Below are 24,025 nucleotides of genomic sequence, written 5' to 3'. Positions count from 1 at the left end.
TGATTCATGTACAGTTCTGCTTACAAACCCATGAGGAGAACCAGGGACATCAGAAGCATTAGCAGATCAAGCTAAGATTGATGAAGTTCATCAATGGAATAGATGTTCTGTTGGGCCAGCTCAAAGCCTTGAAACTGGCCCTAAGAAGCATCTGAGCTGGTCAGCCCCCTGGTTCTCCTGCTCTCTCACCCTCGGGGTCAACTCACCAGCTACTCCTACAACCAGGGCCAGCTCTACGATGCCAGCCAAAGTGTAGGTTTCCTCTCCCAAGTGTTGCAGCCAGTAAGGGACATGGCCAGTTCTCCCACTCTTGTGACCCTGTGGCCAGCTCTTCTGCCTGCCATAGATTGGTAGCAATAATGGAGGGTTGGAAGTTGTCTCTCTCCCATCCACACTACCATCCATCAGACAAGAAGTTGGGCAGGCTCAACTGAAAGTGACACATTCAGGACTAGGTCCACTGTGCTGCCCAGGAGCAATGCAGGGCCCACTCTCCAGAAGGCTGCAACAGTGGAGGAACAGGAACAGCTCCTGCTCTCATGACCCCTTGGGGCCAACTTTCCCACCCACCCTTAGTGCTGAGGGCAAAAATGAGGAAAGGGGATCTCTCCCTTGCCAATGCCTCCACAAAGCAGATGAGAGGCAGGGCTGGCTCACCCACCATATCCTCAGAGCCTGATCACCCTCAATGCTCATATTCAGGGTCTGTTTTACTCTGCAGGAGTGCCTGAAGGAGCCAGATCTTTAGATTACAGACTACAGAATCTCCATGACACAGGGCAACAATATGATATGCAACAGACGTCTCAGGGAACTTCCAGTACTGATAGAGTAGCAGAAGCCAGATGTCTCATACCAGACCAATGAGTTGTTGCCATGAACATTTAAAAGCAAAGAAATATGGACAGAAGTGTAGGGAAAACCGTGGGACACAGTGTAACATACTACAGCTTCCAAGATGAGATTTTTTTCCCTCCTCAGTTGGTGGAGATGTTGTAAGTATGGAGGGTACATACAGGGTGAGGGGAGATAAGTGGGATTGTGAAATTCAAAAAAAATAAAAAGCTTTAAAAAGATTGAAGAATCGAGACATACTGGAACAGACCCTGTTACGGAGTTGCAGATGCGGTCTGTGCATGAGTCTGGTGTTGAACCATGGACAGCTGAACAGGCAGCTACACACCTCCAGGCAGAGGTGTTCAAGTAGACAACGATAATTAATGGTGCTGCCAGATTAACCCTCACACCTAGCTTTCCTTGCCTATATTAACCAAAATTTCCCTAATGACTCTTCAATAAAATAATTTTTTAGGGATTAACTTTGTACTGTAAGAATATATAAGAATTAAATTTGGAGGAAGAGACGAAAAGATGAATGTAGACAACCTTGTACGTCTAAAGCAGACTTTATTTAATGCCCGAACAGTGGCATCCTAAGTCCTGGCCATGCCAGCATCAGAGCACACAGGTCATAGTCACTCAATGACCAGAGAGCAAGAGAATGCAGATTACACTCTTGTAGCTGGAGTTTTGTAGCTAAGGATAGGGAAGTCAGCTCTTTTTCCTAAATAAGCTACTTTTTACATCTGCAGGGATTTATGTCTTCTTTTGCAACCACTGGTTGTCTGTGTCTGTGTCTGGGTCAGCTGATTTTCTTCAGCAATCCCTGATTCTGGTTAAGGCCTTGGATTTAGGAGGAGGAATTCCTTTAACATACAGAAAGACTTTCTATTTGTAAGTAAGACAGCAAGAAACTAAAGCTTAGGTAGTCACAATAATGCTGAAAGAGCTACAGTTGTGTTGGAACCCGCCAGCTCTCAATAAACACTTCTTGGTATCTCTTCACAGCCATGTGTTCAGTGACACCACAGAGAAAACCTGAAGTCAGGCAAGATGGTTTATTTACACCCTAGACATTGTCAGGCACTCAAAGACAGGGCCTCTCTACTCCCTGCAGTACTGTACAATCAAGCCATATCCTCAGTCCAAAGTCTGAGGTTTCTTCTCAAGGATGGGATGTCGGGGTAGGTGGGAGGGAGGATGCAGGGGAGGGGCGGAGCATCCCGAGTGATCTGTTCTTCTTCATCCTTAGTTCTTCATTATTGTATGAATTCCCAGAATGAAAAAGAAAATTTCCGGAGCAACATGTTTTGTCAAACTTTTCTTTCTCACTTTTAGTCAGATTAGAAAATGTTATTTAAAGTGGTTAGTATGATTCAGACAATGGACGCATGGACATTTCCCTAAGGTCTTATAAATTACCATTTGATTTGTGAAGTAGACTCTTTGCCAGGCATTGTGCTGCACTATGACTCACATTTATTCACTCTTTTGGCTCTAACAGCTGTGTTATAGGGCCAAGAGAGCCCAGATCACAGATGAGGGAGGAAAGGCCTCCCCCAATGTCCTATAGTTGGAAAATATACAGCTTTGGTGCCTTTGTTGTCTGTCTAACATATGTGGATACCTTGAGCCCATGCAAATATTAAATTACATGTAGTGTCAAGTCAATAAAAATCTCTAGGTAGAAGCTAAAAAGAAAGATCTAATTCTTGATATCAAAGGCAGAGTGAAGTTTAGTCTATAGGGAAAATTGCAAATTTCCCTTTAAAAAAACATCCTAGCCTTGGGATTTCATATCTGTAGGTCCCTATTGGAAGCCAATAATAGTTGCTTCAAAGAAGGAACAAAACCAGAGTGGGTTGAGTAGAGGGCATCATGCAGGCTTTGCAGACCAAACCTTCCGAGGCAGAGTAGCACTGTCCTTGGAGACTATATTGAGAGAAAAGAGAAACCTGCATAAAACAATTATTTCCAGCCTCTCAGAATATCTGGAATAATTTCTTTTTTTCCCCATCTTTATTAACTTGAGTATTTCTTATTTACATTTCGATTGTTATTCCCCTTCCTGGTTTCCAGGGCAACATCCCCCTAACCCCTACCCCTCCCTTTCTCTATGGGTGTTCCCCTCCTCATCCTCCCCCCATTACCACCCTCCCCCCAACAATCATGTTCACTGGGGGTTCAGTCTTGGCAGGACCAAAGGCTTCCCCTTCCACTGGTGCTCTTACTAGGCTATGCATTGCTACCTATGAGGTTGGAGCCCAGGGTCAGTTCTCGTATAGTCTTTGGGTAGTGACTTAGTCCCTGGAAGTTCTGGTTGGTTGGCATTGTTGTTCATATGGGGTCTCCAGCCCCTTGAAGCTCTTCCAGTCCTTTCTCTGATTCCTTCAACGGGGGTCCTATTCTCAGTTCAGTGGTTTGCTGCTGGCATTCGCCTATGTAGTTGCTGTACTCTGGGTGTGTCTCTCAGGAGAGATCTACATCCAGTTCCTGTCAGCCTGCACTTCTTTGTTTCATCCATCTTATCTAATTGGGTGGCTGTATATGTATGGACCACATGTGGGGCAGGCTCTGAATGGGTGTTCCTTCTGCCTCTGTTCTAAACTTTGCCTCCCTATTCCCTGCCAAGTATATTCTTGTTCCCCTTTTAAAGAAGGAGTGAAGCATTCACATTTCGGTCATCCTTCTTGAGTTTCATGTGTTCTGTGCATCTATGGTAATTCAAGCATTTGGGCTAATAGCCACTTATCAATGAGTGCATACCATGTGTGTTTTTCTGTGATTGGGTTACCTCACTCAGGATGATATTTTCCAGTTCCATCCATTTGCCTACGAATTTCAAAAAGTCATTGTTTTTGATAGCTGAATAATATACCATTGTGTAGATACCATATTTTCTGTATCCATTCCTCTGTTGAATGGCATCTGGGTTCTTTCCAGTAATTTCTTATAACTTCTTATAACACAGCAATTAAGGAAAATGTGTTTGGAGTCAACTGTCAAACTTGCTCAAGATGAAAAAATGTATGTCTTCAACAATAACAGTATTTGATTCATTTAGTGTGTGTCTGACAGATAGCCTTTCCCAAATGACCAGGCTAATTTAAGCACATCCCTGCTTCGAAGTACAAAGTAAAGCCTACCAAAAGCAAAGAGGAAGAAGAGGAGGAAAAGGGGTAAGAGGAAGAGAAAAGAGCAGGGGGGGGGGAGTAAGAGGAGGAGGAGGAGGAGGAGGACGAGGATGAGGATGAGGACGAGGATGAGGACAAGGATGAGGAGTAAGGGAGCCACATGAGAAGAGCTATAGAACTACAAATTTGAAAATATCTAGGACTCAAAGCCCAGAGCCATTTGGGCTTCTGCTTCTATCATCTCTAAAGAATTGGGGAGTACACAGGATTTGAGGATTTTCAGGATTTGATACAGTAAAAGTTGTTTTGTAGGGTTTACAAATGTTAGACTCCTCTAAGGAGTCTATTCAGGAACTCATGTGACCCATGGTCTTGGGGACATTGGATAACACAGTCATAAATAACATAGTTATGGATAACATAGTCATGGATTCCTTCTGTTTTGTTCCCATTTCATTAAAAATTTGAACCTCTGTGAGTCATACAATATCAATACATAACTAGCATGCAGGAGAATAGAGAATCAAGAAGGATTAGGATACAATTTTTCAGCCTGTTTAGTTTTCAGCTGTCTGGGAAGTGATTGATAGAACTATGAAGCCAGGCCATAGGACCTACTTAGGGCAAAAAACTAGATTACTCTAAACTTACATCTATCAAATCAAAGGATGTATAGCTGTCCTTCATACTCACAGGATGGTCATTCACAGACTCAACTACATTTGGATAAAGAACTCTCAGGAAAAAAAATGAAATGAATGTACATAGTCATATGCATTCATTTTTTCTTGTCATTCTTCTTTAAACACTACATACCAGTAGCATTTATATCTCACCAGGCATTGTAAACCAGCAGAAGATGACAGGGCATGTACAGTAGATATTCACTGATGCTGTGTAAATATCACTGCATTTAGTACAAGGACCTTGAGTGTTTGCAGATTTAAGTATCTGCTCATCCCAAAAAAACAACTCTCGGTAAGTAGAGAAATAACTGTATGTAGGAAATTGATCAAAATTATAGACACGTGTTTCCAATGACATTCTGATGCTAGCTGAATAATAAGGTTGATTAGGCAAAGCCAGATGAAGTTCAGTTTATTTATAAAATTTCTCTTGTTCATTAAAGTGTTTTGTATATCTACTTAAAATTCAAAAGATCATGATTCGGAATGTTTTACTTTTACTTAAACCAGGATGTTACACAATACTCTTTAATTTAGCCCAAGTTTCCAGGTCTAAAGCCCTGCTATAGCAAATGAAATCTATTGGAAACCAAGGTTAGTGGGGAAATCTATACTTCAGTGGACAACAATATATGTAAGCAATATTATACTTCTAAATTTAGTGCCATGTGTGAGGAAACCAAATTTTATAACTCGCATGATTGTATATGGAAAACATAATGTCTTTCATTGATTTTGTTATGTTTTTCACACTTTCAAAGATTAAAATTCACATTTCCTTTGCCCCGTGACTTAAACATTTCTATGTAGTTTAAGTTTAAAATGGAAAGTTTTGAGGTGTATCTTTATAGTGGAAAAGAGAGCACCCTTCAGGAGACACACCTTTCTGGTTAATTTGTTCTGGTACATATTCTGGAAGATTTTGTAAAGGTTGGTCACACAAGAGAATTCTGGCTTCAATAAAGGAAAGGAAAAGAAAAGAAAAAGGCCCATACCCAAAGGACACTGAAATGATGATTCTAACTTTTCTCCTGAATGGCTGCTGGAATGCAGACATAGGTCTGTTCTTTCTCTTTCTCTTTATTGCTTTTTCTCTTTTTCATCTTCTTTGTCTTTCTCCTTTCTCTCCCTCCCTCTCTTCCCCTCTTAGCCCTTTTCCCTATACCTTTCCTCTCTCTCCTATGTGTCTGTGTATACTGTTCCTCCTCTGTCTAGTAAATTTGAGTATGTCATTATGTGTGGGTTCTCATGTAGAGGTCAGTGGCTAATGTCTTCCTATATTTCTTCTACAGTAGCTTTCTTTTTTGAGAAAGGATCTATTAATGAACTTGAACCTTGATGACTTAGCTAATTTTATTTGCCAGCAAGCCCCCACAGATTCTTCTGCTGGTCTTCATGGTTGCAAAGCAAACATTTGATCCCCAGAGCCATCACATCAGAACCAAGGGTTCTGTTCTATTCTTTCTCTACAGTCAATGTTTTCCTATCTTTATTTTCTTTTTAAAAGACTTAGTTTTTTAATTTCGTGTACACATGTGTGTCTGGGGTGGAAGTGTGTGTATGTGAGTGCAGGTACCATAGCAGACTGGAAGTGTCAGATCCCCTAAAGTTACAGTAAGCTGTCTGATGTGAGTGCTGGGACCCAAATCTACTCATCTGCAAGAGTAGTTCATGTTCTTAGCTACTGGGTAATCTCTCTAGCCCATTATCTCCTTCATGAAGATAAGAGGGAGATAGAATTACTAGGGACAGACCCTGACACTTCTACACTCTAGCCTGCAACTTTGTAAACTAGACAGGCCACTGAAACACTGGAGTGAGGGTGATATTATTCCTTAGCAAAAAATGCTTAGAGTGGGCAGCCTAGAGAAAAAAAAAACATGAATTTTATATGTCTCCGAGGTCCTCGATCCATTCCATATAATTTCACCATGGCTGCATTACATCTTGGGGGTCCACATTAACTGATAGTAGTGGGCCTGTGTCCCACCCAGCCTGCCACTCCTAAATATTGCCTCCACATGTCTGTCCCATTTCTGGCAGTAGATGCTGATTATGGGGCTGTGAGCAATCTCACCAGATGTCAGAGCCTCCCCTCAGGGCTTTGAGTTGGCAGTGGGCCCAAGCTGGGGCCTCTATGTTTGGCAAAACCTGCCCATGAGTTTGGAGAGTATCGAGAACAGATTTTCTAGGACGTATTTTTTTCTTTCAAAATAATACCAGTCCTGTCAATGGAAAAAAGACTGCAATCAAAGTGTAGCTCTGCTGAAGCCAGGTAGGAGCTCTGACGTTTGAGGGTACCGAAGAATGGCTATCCACACTGACAAATGTTTTGAAGAGATGCCTACATTTAAATAGTGCCATGGAGGAAAAGTGTAGCTATGGCCATGAGGCAGACACATGCTGGGGAACTCTTCAACATTTCTGCTTACCCATTCGCACCAGGGCTCCAACACAGGTTGAGCCCTGCAGCTGAGATACCTCACTTCAGTCCAGCTTGATCATTCTCTAGTCTGTCAGTGTTTATTTGGTTATCCGAGTCAATCCTGGGGATGGGAAGATGCTGTTGACTGCTTATCGTTGGCTTCTGTATACAGTAGGATTCACAGGGCACTGAAATGGGAGGAAAGAGTAAGTCCAAGGAAGGTTTATGGAGGAATATTTATGAATAGGAAAGAGCTGCAGCTATATTACACAGGGAATGTTGTTTGAGCATTAAGCACAGATCAGCCCTTACCAGTGGTCTAGCATATATCCAAGCGTACACTGTAACTAGAGAGCTAGAGATTATTTTTGTGGTGGGGGGAGTTAGTGCCTCACATCACCACTTGCTTATTCACTGTCTCCAGAGGTTACCTGAAAAGCTTCTGCCATTACTGTCCCCTACCGTGATGGGTCATTGAGGGGGTCCCTCTAAGATCTAAGATCAGCAAGTCCTCATACATCAGATCATCCTCTTTCTCTCATACAACTAACTTGCAGGGTTAGGGAAGGATGTCTCTCCATCTTTATCTCAGTCCTAACCTCTTGATGAGCCTTCATTGCCACAATGTTAATTCTTAGGCAGATGTGACAGATGCTTGCAATTAAGCCCATTCTGACATCAGCTGGTCAGGTTTTAGGTATCTATATCTTTCTGACAAGATTATCAAAGATCAATGATATAAGGTGACCTTATCAAAAATATATACAATAATGATGGTCAAAGATAAGACATAACAAGACATTATATCAGAGCTCTGGACAACTTCCCTTATAAAACAGTGCCTGTGAAATTTCATTGAGAATGTTGATCATGTGTGTGGATGTATGAGCTCAGCCTTCTAAATAGGCATTCTATGTAAGATTTCTGACTATGGTGAGACAATAATACAGCCTCCTGAGAGGATTAATAGTAGGAATCTAGAACTTTGGTCATATCTTTAGGAATTTCTACAGCAGGTTAATTGAGGTGAGAAGACCCATGCTGAATATGGGTGTCACCATCTCATGAGATAGAGTTCTGGATTGAACAAGAAGGAGAAACTGAGCTCAGCACCAGCATTTTCTCTCTCACCTTCATGACTGAAGGTGCGATTTGACCAGTTGCCTTAAGCTCCTTCTGCATAGCTTCCATGGTGTGATGAACTATACCCTTAGATTGGGAGCCAAAATAAGCCTTTCCTCCCAAGAGTTATTATCATTAGTGTTTTGTAAGGGCAATGAGAAATGTAATATAATACTTCCATTTCCCAAGTGAAAAACACAAATCTTAAGCAAGTCAATAGATTTTTTTTCCCAAAGTACCTAGCCAATAGGGCTAAAGTGACATTTAGACCCATGTATGTCCCTAACATACTACCGCTTATCACTGGAATATCATGAATGTACAGTCATGGTCCCTGTGTATTACAGACAATCCTCGACAGTGTTTTGATTTAGGATCTCTCTTTTTTCTGATGGTGCGAAAGCAATATGTGTTCAGTAGAAGCCATATTTCAGATTTTAAGTTGAGGTCCTCGTCCAGGAGAGTGTGGTGCTAATATAGTGGCAATAGTCATACTTTTCGTCAGCTGAAGAAATCCCAAGAGGGAAAAGCTGGTACTTGACAGTTAATATTGATGCTTAATTGAGATGTTTGGTAGGTGAGGTGGATTCCGTGAATTTCCTCTTGGGAGATTAACAATTTACAACTTACATAGGACACATACCCCTATAAAAGCAGGAACATTAATATTTCAAAAGCATATTATTTAGGCTTCTGTCAACTGTAATATTTTGAGGACTAGCAATTCAGAAAACTGTTTATATCCTCTTGTACCCTGGGCAAGGAAAAAGGTCATTTTCTTAAAAAAAAAAAAAAAAGATCAGTTCAATGCACTTCAGAATCCAGCAAGCCCACAAGTTCACATTTTTCTAATAACAAAAGGAATATGATAAAAATAAGAAAAATGTCACAGATGGTTATAATATAAATATCTCTTTACCATGATTCTAGGACCATCACCAAGATAATTCCGAGGTAGTTCCCAAACACTGTCTGCTTTAAGTAAACTGGGTTTCCTCAACTTTGAGTCCAAAATAAGCTTTTGAAGTCAGTGTATTGGCACGTCTGATACTTTAATCAAAATTGATTGAACAATGACTTTTCACACTGGTATTTTTTCAAAGCAACAAAACACAGAGCTGAGTCATCAATCTTGTTAACATTTTTCAGTCACGATCTGTATATTAATGTCCTTCATCCGTGATCTGTATAATTCTTAACGTGAAGCAATTGAGTGCCTTTATCACTTGTTTCTACAGCAGATCTTTCTATTGCTCAGATCTAGTTTGACAGAAATTTAAAATAAAATGAAAGTGGGGTTTGTGAAGATTTCTAAGTCATCAACTGGACTCTGGAAAATAAAATGGACGCTCCAGGGATTCATTTTTATTTGCACGGTGATAAGACTGAAGTGAGATAAATCTTGGCTTTGTGGAGTACTGCAAATTGTAGCCTTATATAAAGGAGCACGGCCAATATTCTTTAATTTGAGGCTGAGATGCAGAACATATCAGCATTCGTAAGACTTTTAAGTTTGTGTCTTAGAGAACAAAAATTAACTTTAATTATTTAAAGTAAAAAGAACTTCCTTGAGCCGGGTGGGTTACTCACACCTGTAACTGCCAAACACTGGAGACTGAGGTAGTGTGTAGACATGTGTACCACAGTATCCACCCATTCACTGAGTGACAGGTTAATCACATGTTTTGGATACCATGAAAAAGGTAGCAATGAACGTGAAAGTGATCACATGTTTAATATTTGGACTTCATGTCTTTTAGACACAGGATGGCTTGATCACACAGTCGTTATTTTTAATTTTGAAAGAGACCTTTGTGCTGTTGTTTATGGTGAATACTAATTTACATGCCTATCAACAGTGTTTTGATGTTCTTTTGTTCCTCAACACCTTGGACAATATTTATTTATTTATTTTTTTGCTTTGGCATCGCTGTGCTAAGGTGAGAGTTTGAGGAGTTTGATTTGCCGTTTGCTAATGATGCAGGATTCTGAGTACCTTCTTCCTGTGCTGATTCACAGGTCTTGCTTTGAGAAGTATCAACTCAGTTTTTCTAACATTTGGCTGCTGAGATTTTGAGGTCCACATATACTTTAGATATAAACCCCTTACCACACTGATGCTGTACTGTTCTATCTTGAACAAATTGTGTTGCCCATCACCTTGTGGCTTGCACAGAGTGGCCTGCACTTACATAGAGGATAGCTAAAAGCTTCATCACTCAGTGTTTCTACATCAAGCCTCTCACAATCAGATCACCCTCTTCTCTGTATATTAAACCCTGACATTTATGTCCCTGTGATTTCTAGCACTCTCCACCTTTTGTTTTGTGAGAACAATTGTGGATTTTATTTGCATGTAAATAATGATAGGAAGGAGTCTGCCAGACATTGTGCCCTTTATCTAGAGAGATCCTGTAATAATTGTTCTGCATAACAAAGAGCCAATCTGTGCTCACCAGCCACTTAGTTCTTTAATCCATATTGAAGCTGTATACAACACACTTTGTATAGGTAAAAGCTATTGATTTTGATTTATACTACACAGTATAAGCTGTGAGCATTAAAGCAATTGCAGACATTACAAGGCTCATTCACTGTGGGGTGTGTCTCTTAACCCTGTAAAAGACTAAAATTGAATTTAGATATTCAGATCCCATTTATAAACTATAGGAGAAGCCATACCCTTGAAAGGAGACTGAGAACATAAAAATCTACTTGGTAATCATTTCTATAATAATAATAATGTCTGACACAAAGGTATTTCCTCAAATTCTGACAAGATATTATGAAATAGAAGTTAAACACAACCTAAAGGTTTTAAAATTCCACACCACTCATGTGCCTGTCACCCAGTAATGGCAGAAGAAAATGTCATTCATCCCAGGAACTGGAGCTACAGATAGCTGTGAACTGCCAGGTGGGTTCATGGAACTGAACCTGGGTCCTCTGCAAGAGCAGCAAGTGCTCTTAACCACTGAGCCACTTCTCCAGCCTCTTAATGAAAGAAGACAAAGAAGAAAGAAGAAGGGGAGGAGGATAAGGAGGAGGAGGAGGAAGAGGAGGAAGAGGAGGAGGAGGAGGAGGAGGAGGAGGAGAAGAAGGAGAAGGAGAAGGAGAAGGAGAAGGAGAAGAAGAAGAAGAAGAAGAAGAAGAAGAAGAAGAAGAAGAAGAAGAAGAAGAAGAAGAAGAAGAAGAAGAAGAAGAAGAAGAAGAAGAAGAAGAAGAAGAAACAACAACCCAGGGCTAGATGATTTTTGCACAGAATTTTACCAGACTTTTAAAGAAGAACCAATGCCAATACTTCTTAAATGATTACACAAAATAGAAACAAAACATTCCCCAATTCATTTTGTGAGGCTACAGTTACCCTGATGCCCAAACCACATAAAGACCCAAAGAAGAAAAACAATTGCAGAGTAATTTTCCTTATGAACATAGATGCAAAAATACTCATAACATACTTGCAAACCAAATCCAAGAACACACCAAAAAGATCATTGACCATGATCAAATAAGCTTTATCTCAGAGATGTGGAGATGATTCAGTATATGAAAATCAATAAATGCAATCTACCATATAAAGAAGATGAAATAAAAAAGACCACGTGTTCATCTCATTGGACACTGAAAAGGCCTTTGACAAAATTCAACACTATGTTATCATAAAGTGATGAGTTTCATCATAATAAAAGCAGTATACAGCAAGCCAATAGCCAACATTAACTTATATGGAGAGAAATTCAAACCAATTCCACTAAAATAGAAACAAGACAAAGTTGTGCACTCTTTTCATATTTAAAATAGTACATGAAGTAGCTGAGTATCTGTCCATATTAATATAGTACTTGAAATCTTAGCTACAAGAGTAAGGAACCTGAAGGGGAAACAATATGAAAAGGAAGAAGTCTAAGTATATTTAATATATATATATACATGTATATATATATACATGATACATATATAATATACATCTAGCATGCACGCACACACACATATATATGTATATATATATATATATATATATATATATAATGATAGTATATATAAATGAACTTAAATTTCTCACCAGGGAACTACTACAGGTGATAAATACCTTTGTCAGTGTAACTGAATACAGAATTAACTCACAAAAATCAGTAGCCCTCCTATATATAAAAGATAAATGGACTGAGAAAAAACCCAGAAAAATTGTACATTTCACAATAACCTCAAATAATATAAAATATATTGGGGTGACTATAACCAAGCAAGTAAAAGACTTGTATAATAAACACTTCAAGTATTCAAAGAAAGAAATTTTAAAAAAAGATACCAGAAGATGGAAAGATCTCCCATGCTCATGGATCAGTGGGATTAATATAGAAAAAATGGCTAACCTACTAAAATAATCTATACATTCAGCTGTGATTCCCATAATAATGCTGACATATTTCTTCATGTATTTTTAAATGAATAATTCTCAACTTCATATGAAAAAAGAAAAAAACATGATAGCTTAAATAATCCTGAACAGTAAGAAAACAGCTGGAGTTCTCACCATTCACAATTTTAAGTTGCGTTACAAAGCTATAGTAATAAAAACCTCATAGTATTGCCATTAAAACATACATGTTGATCGATAGAATTAAATTGAAGATCCAGACATACATCCACACACAAATGGGCACTTTTTTAAATAAAGAAGCCAGAAATACACACTGGAAAAAAGACAGAATCTTCAACTAATTGTGCTAGTCAAGCTGGATGTATGTATGTAGAAAATTCCAAATAGATCCATACTCATCACCCTGCACCAAACTCAACACCAAATGAATCAAAAACCTCAACATAAAACCAGACACACTGAACCTGATAGAAGAGATATAGGGAATAGCCTTGAACTCAGGAAAAGACTTCCTGAGTAAAACACCATTAGGGCACATACTACAATCAACAACTAATAATGGAACCTCATGAAACTGAAAATATTCTATAAGGTAAAGAATACTGTCAGGTAGACAAAGTGGCAGCCAACAGAATAGGAAAAGATGTTTAATCAATTACACCTCCAATAGAAATCTAATTTCCAAAACACATAAAGAACTCAAGAAACTAGGTACTAAAAACATATAATCCTATCAAAAATGGGGCTAGATCTAACCCCAAAATCCTCAATAAAAGAAGTTCAAATGGCCGAGAGCCACTCAAAGAAAATGTTCAACATCCTTAGCTATCAGGAATACACAAACCAAAACTACTTTGAGATTTCCTCTTACACCTGTCAGGATGACAAAGTTCAATAACACAAGTGACAGTTCATACTGGCTAGGGTGTAGAGTAAGGGAAACAATCCTCCATTGCTGGTGCAAGTACAAACTTACACAGCCACCATGAAAATCAATATGGCAGATCTTGAAGGAAGTTTGGAATTGATCTATCATAAGACCCAGCTATACCACTTGAGTATATACTCAAAGTATGTTTCATCCCACCACAGGGACATTTGCTCAATCGTGTTTATTGCTGTTCTACTCATAACAGCCAGAAGATGGAAACCACTACAGAAACAAAAAGGCTGGTTGGGAGTCTGTCTCCTTCATTATTTATTATTCCCTCAACAGAAAAATGGATAAAGACAATGTTGTAAATTTTCACAATACCATTGTATTACTCAGCTGTTAAAAATGACTTTATGACATTTTCAGGCGGATGAATGGGATTAGAAAAAAATTATACTCAGTGAGGTAACCCAGAGCCAGAAAGATAAATATGGTATATATTCACTTGTAAGCAGATATTAGCCATTAAATAAATGATAAGCTACTATAATCCATAGACCCAGAGAGGTTAACTATAGAGGAATTGACTAAGGCACAGGCACATGGGTCTCCCTGGCAGGGAAAATAGGAGAGATTTTTATGGGTGGACTACAGGTAAGAGATGAAACAGGAAGAAGAGTGACAATGGTGTTGAGAGAGAGAATGTGCAGAGAGACAGTTGGATAATAATGGCTAATAAACAGCTAGGTTTCCATATGGGGGTATGAAAACCTAGTGCATTAAAAACTTCTCAAAATTTTATCAATACTAATGAAGTCTTTAAATAATGAAGGAGACAGACTCCCAACCAGCCTTTTGTTTCACCAAATGAAGGTTTGAGTACCAGGATTAGGTTACATCCAATGAGTTGTTGGCCAGATTGATTTCATGAAAAATTTCCAAACAATACAGGCTGTTGTCACGACAATAGCTCCACAAGCTGCTTTTGCTGAAGACAGCATCCACACAACTCACTGAACACGGAGCTTGTCCCCACACTGAACCTTCAACACCACCCCCCCCACACACACACATCATGTTCTAGTGTCTTTGGTACTCTGAAGGCTACAAAATGAAAACAAATACCAAGCAGTCATAAAAAATTTGATCAGCACTCTGTCCTACCTGCAAAATATGCTAACACAAAGCTTATGGGAGTAACCATGATTTGACTCTAGACCTACTCTACGAAAAGGAACTCATTCCTGACACTAGATAGCCCAGAGAGCTAGAGTAAAACCAAATACTACTGGTCTCAATGCAATAACTCCTAATGGCATTCTGCTGTGCTCACAGATTGATAGTTTATTCAGTCATTATCAAAGAAGCTTCCTCTGATAGCAGATGGGAGAAAATATTGATATCCACAGATAGACATTACACACAAATACACACGCACACAGACATGCACATACGGAGAGAGCTGGATAGAGAGGGAGAGACAAAGAGAGCTAGGGAGAGAGAGAGAGAGAGAGAGAGAGAGAGAGAGAGAGAGAGAGAGAGAGAGAGAGGCAGACAGACAGACCTTGGAACACACAGTTCTAAATAAGATGTCTACATCAAATTCCTTCACTCAGAAACCAGGGAACCCCACAGAAGAAGAGACAGAAAGAGTGTGGAAGCCAGAGGGAATAGAGGACAATATAATATCAAGGCCTTCCAAATCAATTGAGCAGAGCTCATAAAAACTCACAGAGGCTAAAGCAGCACACACAGGGCCTGCAGGGGTCTATCCTAGGTCTTCTACATATTTATTATTGTCTTTGGTTTAGTATTTTTATGAGACACCTGAGTGTGTGAACTAGTGGGTTTCTGATATTTGTGCCTTTTCTTGGAATTCTTTTCATTCTGTTGGGTTGTCTTGTCCCACCTCAACATGTATATTTATTTTGTTATATTTTATTGTTGAAATACTTTTTAAGATTATATTATAATTATATAGCTTCTCCCTTCCTTTTTCTTTCCACCAAACCCTCTCATATACCTCTCCTTGCTCTCTTTCGTATTAATGGCCTCTCTTTTCATTAACTATTGCTGTGTGTGTGTGTGTGTGTGTGTGTGTGTGTGTGTGTGTGTGTGTGTGTGTGAAGAGAGAGAGAGAGAGAGAGAGAGAGAGAGAGAGAGAGAGAGAATTTTGTTTGCAGAGTTTTTTAAGACAGGGTCTCCCAGTGTAGGTATCTCTAGGTGGTGTGGAATTATCTATATAAAGAGACTGGACTTAAACTCACAAAGACCTGCTACTCTTTTTCTCTTGAGTATTGGAATTATAGGCGTGGGCTACCATTTTTAGCTCCAGAATGTTTTTTTTTTGATTGAAGCAAATTATCTTTTATTGTCTCTAAGTTGAGGAGGAAAACATTACTTCTGAGGCTACATGATCATTATTTAATAGTACAGATAATCCTACCTGATAGTAATGGTCCAATGGGTGTACTTAGCCTTATTTGCACACCCATCTGCATGTGCGTGTGCTCACACATGCACACACATGTCAGAGTATGTTGTGCCTTACCATGTTCACCACGTTCACATTTATGAATGCAGGGAATCCTCTCAGTGCTCCTTAGAAGTAGGCATCACTCACGGGACAGGGAGAAGGCCCTGAAAGGTTTAAGTACCTTCTCCAGGCCCAGGAATCTGGACTGCTCACCTCTGCAGTAAAATGGCAGCTAAGAACAGCCTTTAACATTGTTGCTAAACCAGACATGGGTCACTGTATCTACCAACTAATCAGAACTGGCTTTCACAGACTGAGGAGGTATTGGGTGAGAAGGCAGGAATTGGGCTGGAGTTACTGAGAACAGGGTTGGCTACAGAGAAAATGCTTTTCCCAGGAGCCCTGAGCATGCCTCAGACATCGCTGTCTGGTGATCCCTTGTTTTTTCAGTGAAGAATCTGGGGCACACAATTGCCCTAGGGAAGGAAATAGAAGAAATATTTTGGAATCAAACACTTTTGCCTCCAAAACATTCTGTGTCTTATTGGGATCAAGGGAAAATGAAAATGTCAGAGATGAAGGCCAACTTCATAGCAGACTTGTTAAGGTGATATGGATGTCTGTCCCACCCTAGGTGTTACAAAGGGGCACTTGCTCTCCAACCTTAGATCCTAAGGGGACCATCTCATCAGAGTTTACTAAGTTCTTGCTGGCAGCCTGGCCTTTTGTTTCCAGGACCCTAAGCTAGCTACTCCAGAGAGGAGGTAAACACATGACTCGGGAGCCATAATAGTCGCCGTGTCCCTGTGCAGCAAAATAGTCAGTAATGCCGTGTCCCTGGGCAGCAAAACCTCTGCTTCTCCTTTCTTGTCCTGAAGTCGTCTTTATTAGCTCCCACTCCAGAAAATGTCTGCATTCCATTGTTTGTTTATAGTTTATACATTGGTGTTTGAGGATCTTAGATTCTCTGGAACTGGAGTTGCAGACAGTTGTGAGCCGCCATGTAGTTCCTGGGAACTGAACTCAGGACCTCTGGAAGAGCAGCCAGTGCTCTTGACAACTGAGCCATCTCTCCAGCCCCCAGCATTCCATTACCTTAAGGTGAGTTTTAGATCAGGAAGATACTTTGAGCAGGTCTCTAGATGCCCTTCTCTGACCTCCACATGCTTCACCCTGCCATATACCACATCCATATATGCACTATAAATAAATCCATAGAGATAGGAAATAAAAAGAGATTTCATGACAAGGGACCCATGAAGTCAAGGTCTGAACAGCCTTTGAAGCCCTACCCGGCTGTGTGTAGGGCAGCAATGCCTGGTCTTAGGAAACTGGATGGAATATTCTAGAAAGACTGTGTCAGAGACCCCTTCTGCATCCTTGTTGTTGGAAACAATCTGGTGTAGAAGATTCACAGTGTACGTGCATTCTCTCAGGGCCTGGACATTCTGGACTGAAGCTCCGAGCTGATTCACTCCGGAGAGCTAACCAAGATCACCAGGCAGGGCAAGACCCAGCAGCGAGTCTTCTTCCTGTTCGACCACCAGCTGGTGTCCTGCAAGAAGGACCTGCTGCGCAGGGACATGCTATACTACAAGGGCCGCATGGACATGGATGAGGTGGACATTGTGGATGTGGAGGATGGGCGGGACAAGGACTGGAACCTCAGCATGCGAAACGCCTTCAAGTTGGTCAGCAAAGCCACGGATGAGGTTCACCTGTTCTGCGCCAGAAAGCAGGAGGACAAGGCCAGGTGGCTGCAGGCCTATGCGGACGAGAGGCGGCGGGTGCAGGAAGACCAGCAGATGGGTGAGTCCCTCAGCCGCCTCCTCCACTGGCCTTTTCTGTCCAGTTGCTCCCTCAAGAGCTGAATCTGTGGACGGCACTGCAGGCGTGCGCTCTGTGTAATATTAGCAACGGGGACCCATAAAGTTCAAGGATGTGCTTACTGCCCGTATTCACACCTTACAGATGGAGCACTCTTTCTTCCATATGGCCCAGCTAGGTGTGGACACACACACGCACACAATTCTCTTTATTTCTTCACTTGCATATTTATTTATGCCGCATATGAGTAGTATATGCTGCGTGTGATATATTTGTTCCTGGTAGGGCGATCCATGTGGACGTCAGAGAAAGACATCCAGTGACCTGCTCTGTCACCCTCTGCCTTTTTCACTTGCAGAGGGTCTTACTGAACCTGGAGCTAGGCTAGGAGCCAGCAAGCCCAAGCCATCCTCCTGTCTCAGTTCAACATAGCACTGGGATTACAGATGCGCACATGAGCACACCAGCTTGTTACATGAGCGCTGGGGATTTGAACTCAGGACTGCATACTTATAGAACACACACTCTTTTCCACTCTCAAGAGGCCATCTCCCTAGCCCAGAATTGCCAGATAGTTATCAAGGCTTCCCCTTTATCAGCACTGTTGCAAAACACTGCCCATTCACCTCACTGTCTGGGTCAGTTCAGACACAGTTCCTCCTGTGCTTTTCCCCATTGTGGTAACCGCAGACCCTGTACCACATACCAGGGTGAGCTCGCGCTTCTGACGTCCTGATGTTCTGATGTCTACTTGTACAGGTAGACCATCTATAACCCCAAGATCAAAATCTCGAGCATCAATGAGGAAAATTCCACACCTGACATCATGTGAGGGACCCAGTCAAAAGTATATAGTTTGGAATTATAGGCTGTGTATAAATCAGATAAGGTATCTATGAAACAACTGAATCCTGTGTTTAGACTTTGGTCTCATCCCCAAGATACCTTATGTGTTGTGTATGTGAAAATATGAGGAAATCTAAAGAATGGTGTGCGCTGGTCCCACACATTTCAGAGAAGGGGAACTTGTACTTTGATTCGTCACCCCAACTTCTGCTGGCCTTTTTTTATTGCATGATCTTGTGAGAAGGAAGCTACCATGTGGCATTAACCAATACAGCGCCCACATTTCTGTGCCCAGGCTCCAGAGCCACCTACACAGATTGGGAAGGTGAGCAGCGGTGCCCAGAGACCAGGGGTGCACAGGGCTCAGATGGGTGAGAAACGTCTGGGTTGCCCAGATGTCAAGGACCATGTGTCTGGTCTAGCATCACCCACTGCTGCAGAGCCCAAGGGTTAAGGATGGTCCCGATGTTTCCTGTACCAAGCCACCAGCTTCAGATGTGGCCTTAGATTCCATAGTTGGCCATAGAAAGTGTTCTGAGGCCCTGCGTTGAACTCCATCAGGCCATCTTGCCATTAAAAGTAAGAATTTCTTCAGAAACCACGAGAGCTCAGACCAGTGTGACAGTGTGACAGCACACAATGTGACAGCACACAACTCCCAGCCTCACACATGGGATCCGCTACTCTGTGTGCTGCCCTTTAGACCCCAGGACATCTGGACCCCGGCAGTCCCCATGCGTTGGCTGCCGACCGTCAGACCCTGTTGCAATAAGGCCTGAAGCCCTTCTCGGAAGTGTGCAGGTAGTTACTGAAACATGAAGTGGTGAGGTCACCGGCTCCCGCTTTACTGAGTCGTTCTGCACTGTCTGGTGTGGCTAGAAGTACCTGAGTTAGAGTGTCTGCACTCCTTCTCCTGAGGCCTCATGACAATGACAGAGGCGTCCTGAACTCTTTCAGTTTGTTAATCCTCTTGTGTCCTTTGCTCCGTGGGCTCCCGTGGCAGGCTTTCCTCATGGTCCTCCTGGAACAAAACACCAGTCTCTGTGTCTGAGTATGGGGTGGGAAGGAGACCCTTGCCAGTAAGGCAGACATCGAGTATGTCACTGCATAAAGGCAGGACAGCAGGGCCAGCCAAGGTAGAGTGAACCCAAGACAGAGGGGACAAGGGTCAATTGAAGCTGCAGAAGTAGAGTGTGACTCAGCTCTGCCATGGTGGAGCATTGCTCCTCACATCCCACTTTTGTGTCCCACCTTTTACCTCAGAAGAAGCAGCCACCTCAACCAGTGCAGTTGCTCCTCTGCTGTCTTGTCTCTCTCCAAAGCTGGTCTGTCCTCTTTCCTGATACAGCTCCTTTCACCTAGTTGGCCTACCACATGTTGACAGCATCTCCGTCCACTGCACAGCCAGGGTGCAGAGTCCCAGTCTGAGGCTTCAGGCAATTGAGAATCTCAACCCACAGGGTTCTTGGCACATGTCAGCAACACCCCTGAGCCCCTTTGCCTTGGGCTCTCTTCCCAGAGCATCATGCTTTAGGGTGACTCCCATTTGGACACTGACCTGGCAGTGTCTGTCTTGAGACACCAAGGGTCTGTGTGTCACAATTGTACCTCATATCACTCTCTAAAGTACCTGGGCTCAGAGGTTATAGTGAGGCACCCGGTGATACTTCTGGCACCCTTCCTTTTCCTCACCTCGCAGGGTTCTTTATTACGGTCTGTAGAGAAGAGAATGCCACAGCACTAGTATGTATTGTACACAGTCTACTCTGAAAAGGTTTTCCTGGGTTCTGAATGTAGCCTACATCTATTTCCAAATCCAGGAATGGAAATCTCAGAAAATCAGAAGAAACTCGCCATGTTGAACGCCCAGAAGGCAGGACATGGGAAATCTAAAGGTAAGGTTGGTGGAAGCTTTGCCTCCTTTCTGTGCTTCCTGTGATGACCTGGATGGAGTCTGTCCATACAGACAGAGTCTTTTTGCAGCTCTGAGTGGAGAGGAAACGCCAGGACTGCCTAAGGAACAGATTCAAATGGACAGGCAGGTGGAGAGTCTCCTTCAGGTTCAGATCCAGGTGCATGAAATATCCCAGGTAGCAATAAAGGCCTTCAGGGCTCCTAGTCTGACCAATGCCCTCTGTTCGTCATGACCCTGGAGGATGATTCCCACTGGTACCCAGTGGTACCCACTGAGCCACCAGTCAAGTAACCCCTTGCATCCTTGATTTGAGGAAGAATCTCTAACACCCAAGTGCTTGCCAGCTACAAATAACTGCACCACATTCCAGCAAAGCGAGGTCTCGACGGTCAGAGCATTGGTAGATAAGAAGGCCCTGGGCTTTTTCTAGAGCACTTCCCCACTCTTGTCCATACGCCTTCATGGCCAGGCCACACTAAGGTCCTAGTGCTCACACACAGTGTCTCCCCAGGGTAGATAATGCCAATGAATGCTACCTCATTTATTCTTGTTGCTGCCACTCCTTATTAGAAATTAGGCCACTGAGGCAGAAAAATCAAAGAATTTCCCTCACATACTCGTGGTCAGTAAGTGTGGGGTAGCATTTGGGCCAAGGGAGTATGGCTTCAGGCCTTGGTTCAGAACACGTTACTACTTCCAGGCCACACCAGGAACCCAGTTCTGATTCTTTACTGATCTCTCTCCTGGTGGAAGTTGATCCACTCTCATCCTCTGGGCTTCCTTCTTGAGAGGTTTTGGGTAGGCTTCAGGACGTAACCCTTGCTAGCCCCACACAGGGTATCTGAATTCTTATTTTGTAGGGCAGTTATTAGATGTCCATCCTCTTGATTCCTTGGAATTAGCTAAGTATTTTGAGTCCCAGTGTGGCTTTCTACTGACTAGTCTGTTCTTCTGTCCTTCCTGAGTTAGGCTACAACAGCTGCCCTGTGGCCCCACCCCACCAGAGCCTGCCACCCCTCCACCAGCGCCACATCACTGTGCCTACCAGCATCCCGCAGCAGCAGGTCTTCGCCTTGGCTGAGCCCAAGAGGAAGCCATCGCTGTTCTGGCACACCTTCCACAAACTCACCCCATTCCGGAAGTGAGCCTACCCAGGGGGCACCTCTGAGGTACTGTGAGGAGGAAGACCAGTTTTGTCTCTTCAGCGTGATGTCCAGGGATGGCTTCTTGCTCAGTGCTGAACACTTCATTTGGGGATCGATGAAGGGGAAAAGAAGTTGGACTCAGCTTTGACCTTGAGAGGCCCCGGCACCCTTGTGGAAGGGAGGAGGCCATGAAGCACTGTTCTGTCCCACACTGGAAGCCATACTCTCCGATGGCCATGATATAGGGACCAGGGCCTCTCTGCATGGAGACTGCTGACTCAGTTATCCCCTGTGAGTTTCCCACTGACAGTCACACTCCTGCTGCAGTTCCAGACAGTATCAGGAGCCTTTCAGTGCCTCAGGAGCAACTACATTAAGGACGGCTTCTGTGTTTGATCTTAAGAAGCTCACTGACCAGTTGGTAGGATGTTGGCAGCCATGGGATAACCTGGGGTCAGATCAGGCCCGGAAGAGACCAGGAAAGAGCTAGAGCCAATGGGGCAGGTGCCTACAGTTCTCTAAGGTGTAGCAGATGCCAGGCTAGAGTGTAGGTCTCACCCTGCGAGGTTCCTTATTCACAAGAGAGTCAGGAGGGAAGGCTGCTGCCACCTGACTTGTCCCTCCCACCTCTTCAAACAGAGGTGACGCCTTGCTCACCCCTCACTACCTAAGAACCTGCCACTCTCGGAAGTAAGGGTGACATGAACCGTTTAACTTTGGTAACCTGTGCAGCAGCAGCAGCCATTTGCATCACCAGTGGGATGATGAGGACACTGGCATCCACAGAGAAAACAAGGGGCGAAACTGTCCTGCTTCTTGGGGAAATGGAAACACCTCTGTCACACGACCCCAAAACAGTAGTACTGGAGGCTATGCCAGCTGGGGAATAGTCTTGATGGCTCCTTAGCTCTGAGAGAGCTGTCTCTTAAAGAGGACTACACAAACTGACACCCACAGAGAGGAACCTTTCTCTGTTGACACTGACTTGATGGAAATGCCTTTCCACTGATCTGAGGGAGACTGGCTCTGCATTTTAATCTACATAGTGGGCTGGTCAGGAGAGATCCTGCCGTGCAGCTCATGCGTTCCTTTTAGACAAACGTGTTCTTGTGTGCTGTTCTTGCAAGGTCCTCACCTCTCATCAGCTCTCCATTGAGACCAAACAAGTCTCTAATTCCAGCGCTTGGGAGGTGGAGGTAGGAGGTTTTCTCTGGCTACAGTGAGAGATTCGAAGTCAACCTAAGCCATATGAGACTGTCTCAAGAAAAGAACATTTTTAAAAAGGCAGCAAATGCTGGAATTTACAGATCCTTTCTTGCCTTGAACTTGGTGCTTCTTCCTGAAGACTCATTCCTGGTGGCTGGGAGGGAATCACTGGGCAGGTGTTGGGGAAAGGCTCTAGAGCAGTGCAGCGCCTCTGCTGGGTCAGAGCTGAGACTGGTGTCTGTGCAGCTGGATTTAGCAAATGACACTGGTGGCGTTTGGCATTCCCCAATGTGGCTGAAGAATTCAGGGCCAGCTGTGGCCAGATTGCCTGCGTACCCCATCCCCAGATGGCCATAAGGCCGAACTCCTGCCCTTCTCAGAACAAAACTGCTCTTGGAACCACCGCACTTGTGCCTGCCTGTTTAGACGCTTTCTCAGGAGGAGCTGCAGAGCTGCAGAGCTGCAGAGCTGCAGAGCTGCAGAGCTGCAGAGCTGCAGAGCTCCTTGGTGGGCTGGAGGTGTGGGGAGGGATCGACAAAGTCCCCATCTACTCCATCCTGGTCTAAACTACACAGATCTTGGCGCTGCTAACTTGCCGCATCCTGTGCACCAAAAGCTGAAGCTGGGCGTTCAGTCTGTGGTCCAACTCCCAACAACGATCAGCAGCAGCTGTGAATGGAAGTCCAAGGATCTAGCAGTGGCTCAGTCCCACAAGGTAGGCAGACAGGCACAAAAGAGAGAATGTTTTTAATATAAACAGGATAACTTTTATATTAAAACTTAAAAATGTCTCCAGGTAAGAAAAGACCAAGATGTAAGAAAGTACAGGATTTTAGACATAACTGGGGCATGCTATCCAGAATGGAGACCACGGTGACATTTGCTTTGCTGAAAGCAGTTATTGTATTTGTTTTTCCTAAAAGAAACAGATAACTTTTAGTTTTTAAAATTAAAATTTTGACATGGAATTCTATCACATCACAAAAGCTAAAAATTCTGAAAAAAAAATTACTGGACCTAACTTTGTCAAACTAAAGTCTTAATAGTGAACAAAAACTCCGCCCGAAGATGCAAAAGGCCCTAGGATATCAAGGCAAAGGATTCTTTTAGGTATGTCCGGGGTGATGAAAAGCCCCAACTTTTAT

The 24,025-nt window shown here is 42.8% G+C and overlaps 1 protein-coding gene across 1 annotated transcript; it reads left to right on the top strand.

Moving 5' to 3' along the window:
- The first annotated feature begins 17,383 nt into the window (after positions 1–17,383).
- On the top strand, positions 17,384–22,838 carry LOC102553828 (spermatogenesis-associated protein 13-like). The gene is made up of 3 exons (XM_006229376.5): positions 17,384–17,750; positions 20,435–20,509; positions 21,499–22,838. Exons 1-3 carry the CDS (start codon positions 17,525–17,527, stop codon positions 21,672–21,674), a joined length of 477 nt encoding a protein of 158 aa, XP_006229438.1. The 5' UTR covers positions 17,384–17,524; the 3' UTR covers positions 21,675–22,838.
- Positions 22,839–24,025: the final 1,187 nt, after the last annotated feature.

This window comes from Rattus norvegicus, chromosome 1 (genome assembly GCF_036323735.1).
Source record: "Rattus norvegicus strain BN/NHsdMcwi chromosome 1, GRCr8, whole genome shotgun sequence".
NCBI lineage: Eukaryota > Metazoa > Chordata > Mammalia > Rodentia > Muridae > Rattus > Rattus norvegicus.
The sequence above is the reverse complement of the archived record's forward strand: the minus strand, read 5'-3'. Positions and strand labels throughout refer to the sequence as shown.

Coding starts and splice junctions, on each gene's coding strand:
- LOC102553828 (XM_006229376.5), top strand. CDS start 17,525: ATGCTATACTACAAGGGCCGCATGGACATGGATGAGGTGGACATTGTG. Junction 17,751..20,434: donor GCAGGAAGACCAGCAGATGG/GTGAGTCCCTCA, acceptor TTCCAAATCCAG/GAATGGAAATCTCAGAAAAT. Junction 20,510..21,498: donor AGGACATGGGAAATCTAAAG/GTAAGGTTGGTG, acceptor TTCCTGAGTTAG/GCTACAACAGCTGCCCTGTG.